At 36.0% G+C, this 3,751-nt stretch overlaps 1 protein-coding gene across 1 annotated transcript; it reads right to left on the bottom strand.

The window, feature by feature from the left end:
* Nucleotides 1-696: 696 nt before the first annotated feature.
* Nucleotides 697-2,795, bottom strand: LOC118035622 (adenine/guanine permease AZG1). Its single transcript, XM_035041229.2, has one exon. It carries the CDS (start codon nt 2,632-2,634, stop codon nt 913-915), a length of 1,722 nt encoding a protein of 573 aa, XP_034897120.1. The 5' UTR covers nt 2,635-2,795; the 3' UTR covers nt 697-912.
* Between the last annotated feature and the right edge of the window lie 956 nt (nt 2,796-3,751).

Below are 3,751 nucleotides of genomic sequence, written 5' to 3'. Positions count from 1 at the left end.
TACTTTTTGGGTGCTCAATTCACTATGCAGATCCTAACATGGACCATCAATAATTGGGTGCTTAGAACTCCTGTTTGGCCTTTAATTATCCTAGCTCAAAGGGGAACTTGACAACCCAAATTCATAAACCTAAGAAATTTCCATGAACTTAATTTATGATCATATCTTCTCTAGGTAATTCCATGTGATCCTTCCAGCAATCCTTCAAAATCTGATTCCAAAATTAAACTAGCTCTTTGAAATTAGCTGTTGATATTTGCAGTGACCTTGCTCTCAGGATTTGATTGCTCGTTTTAAAAGCTAGTCCTAGTAGGGGTTTTGAACCATGTATCTACAAGTTAACAGTCAAACAACCAAAGTTTTTGGCAAAAATCCTAAAACATTAGCCAAATTACAGAGAAGATAGAAAAAAAATGGAAATCAAATGTTTGGTAAGTGACTATAACTCAAGCGATTAAAATGCTGAAACTCTTAATCTTAAAAGATATAAATCAATTAGTTAGATTTTAAATTTATTTTTTAGAATTTAACAATTTGAATATCACAAATTTCTAGATTATTAAAAATTTAAATAATTGTTAATTTTAAAGTTTTGAGAAATTAATTAAAATGTAATAAATTGACCTGCATACCTACAATTAAAAAAGAAAATCGAAACTCTTGGACTTTCAGGTAAGGACACGTGGATTAACATGAGGGGGTAATGATTAACATTTGTTAGTGCAGTGCACTGCAAGTTGCACAGCAATAAAAGCATGAAAAATCATGCTTTTTCTATAGCTTAGGCTAAGATTTAAAATTTAAATTCATGTAGTACTATACATACGATTCCGAACAATATTCTCGTACCACAGTAAATTCAAAGTCCGAAACTATATAAAAAAAACAATGTATGCTTTATAAATCTTCCTTCTAAACTGCTTCAAGCACTTTACCATCATGGCCATTTCCATTAGTTTCTTCATTAAGCAGATGATCTCCTCTAATTCCTTTGACAAGCCCTGATTTTTCCAAAAAGTCTTCACCCCAGTCCCAAAGATGCAAGATAATGTAAGTAGCAATACCTCCTATGAGACCATATGCTATAGAATATGTCAATGGCATCATTATCATTGTAATAAATGCAGGGATGGCTTGTCTCATATCATCCCATTTAATCTCCACCACAGATCTCATCATCAGAACTCCCACCAAGATCAATGGTGGCCCTACTGCCCATGCTGGAATTGATGCCAATAATGGCGTAAAGAAAAATGCCATAAAAAAATATCCTGCCACGATCAATGCTGTTAGGCCTGTTCGTCCACCTTCCCTGATCCCCGTCGATGATTCAACAAATGTGGTCACCGGAGAAGTTCCGAGAAGGGACCCTACTACAATCGATGCAGCATCCGACATGAATGCAAAGTATTGACCTTCAAAATCTCCATTAACATCAGTGAAACCTGCAAATTTAGCCATTGAATATAATGTCCCAGTGGTATCAAGTATGTCAACATATAAAAATGTGACCAGTGCTTCCCAGAAACTCCCTTTACTCATACCCTCAAAACTCAAGGCACCGGCTGTTTTCTCTATCACATGCACGTCGACCACCTTTCTAAAGTATTCATAAGAAGAATTTCCTGCCTCTGTGTATGGAAACGTTGTAACTGCTGTGTTACGAAACCACGAAATCACTGTTACGATAACTATACCATATATCATAGCCCCTTTTACATTTTTCACTAGACAATATGCAATTATCACAAAGCCGAGAATGCCTAGCCAAAATGTTGGACTCTCCATCCTTCCATTGAGACACATAATATCACTTGATATGGTGCCGTTTTGGATCAAACTAACGGTGCCATTAGCCATCGTTACAACGGGGGCTAGCATTGCACGAGAAGATCTTGGACAGGCTCCAATTGTTACCAATGTTGATGAACTATACCCAACAAGACCAATACCTTGATTATTTTGTAGCCCGATAAAGGCAAGGAACAAGCCAATTCCTGCTGAGCTACTGGTCCGGACCGGTTGTGGCACTAGTTTAGCTAGCTTGGCACGTAGCCCAATAGAAGAAATAAAGAGAAAAACTAACCCTTCAATGAAAATAGCTGTTAAGGCACTTTTGTATGGTACGTTGCCTGACCCATGAAACCCTACGACTGTATAGGCAAAATAAGCATTGGTGCCCATACCGGGTGCCAAAGCTAAAGGAAGATTAGCTAGAAGACCCATAATTAGACATCCTATTAAAGAAGAAGCTACGGTGGCTACAATAAGATCCTTACGTGTCTTTTGCAGGCAGTCTGCATAGCCACGGTTAACGGGGTCGAATTTACAAGATTCGTCAGGCTTGATGATTTGGTGAGTTGGAGCGGTGCAGTTTGCGAGAGGGATTGTGGGGTTTGAACACACCGTTATGCAATCTAATACACTGCATGTGCCACCGGAGTCAGCAAGGATGCTGGCGTTGACCGCTAGGATGTAGGCCATGGTGAGGAACGTGGCTGTCCCGGCTCGAACCTCCGTTGTGAAGGTGGTTTTCCTCTCGCTGAGTTTGAAACGTTTTCCAACTTGACTTTTCTCCATGAAAGCATTTAGCTGACTCAGGAGAGAGGAGGGTGGCGGTGGAGGAGTCGCCATTGCAGAACCTGAAGAGCTTTGTGTGACTTTAGCTTATATCAAAGAGGGCATAAAAAAAGAGAGCAAGAAATGTGGGAAGTGCGTGATTTGGAGAACTGGTAAGTATAGGAATGTGTTGGCATGAGGCCAGTTTTAATACTCTGATTAATTTCTTAATTTCAATAATTAAAATATAAACAACAATCTGAGATGCCAAATTGATTGGGGTCTGATGATACCTACATTATCTCTATTACTATTAGGATTAATAGGGTTTATTCTATGGGATTAGTGAGTGGGGTCAGTTAATTACTTAAATATTCAAAGCTAAAGCATGGTTGTCTGCCATTATTTGGTCTGCAATTTTTTTATATGATAAACTCTCTCTCTTTTGTTTTTCAAATAAAAAATGAGGGGCTTGGCAATTTGGAGGAACTATCGATGAAAAAGAGAAGTCGAAGTGACATGGAATTTTGTCTTTTTACTGTTTTTTTCCTTTGTTGATATGATAAAAATTGTCTATGTACTGTTTAGTTTCATGTAAGCATAATTCCTTCCTCCTTTCCATCTTGATGTGATGAATCTTTCAAAGCATTTATATACACAGCTTTAAAACTCAACTTGGGTCAAGGTTGAAGGGAGTATCAATTCTAAAAAATATATTTATTTTTAAAAAAAAAATTAAGCCCAGAATAACTGAGTTTTAGCTAAATAAAATTCAAGTCAATTTTTGTTTTTTATAAAGTTAAATAGTGTTTTTTTTAATTTAATCTGAATCAATTCAGTCCCTACATTAACTTGTTGTATCGATCCTAAATTTTAAAAATAATAATTCTTTTTATTTTATCTCAAGTTAAAAAAATATAAAAAAGATATGGTTTTCTTTCTAATTTGTATTGTAAAAAAAAAAAAAAAAAAACCTTCTTGGGGGAAGGGAGCAAGCAAAGGGAAGCACTCCATATATCATGCAACAGTTTAAAATTAAATAATGGAAAATCTCAAATTATTATGCCAATTATCCAACAATTCTTAACATACTTTTTTCCAAAAGTTTTTTTTTTAATCAATTAGGTTTCCGTCAAAATATTTATTAATGGATATCATAGAAATCGTTTATCAAACATTTTACATGACAGGT

Source organism: Populus alba, chromosome 16, assembly GCF_005239225.2.
Source record: "Populus alba chromosome 16, ASM523922v2, whole genome shotgun sequence".
NCBI classification, from domain to species: domain Eukaryota; kingdom Viridiplantae; phylum Streptophyta; class Magnoliopsida; order Malpighiales; family Salicaceae; genus Populus; species Populus alba.
The sequence above is the reverse complement of the archived record's forward strand: the minus strand, read 5'-3'. Positions and strand labels throughout refer to the sequence as shown.

Coding starts and splice junctions, on each gene's coding strand:
- LOC118035622 (XM_035041229.2), bottom strand. CDS start 2,634: ATGGCGACTCCTCCACCGCCACCCTCCTCTCTCCTGAGTCAGCTAAAT.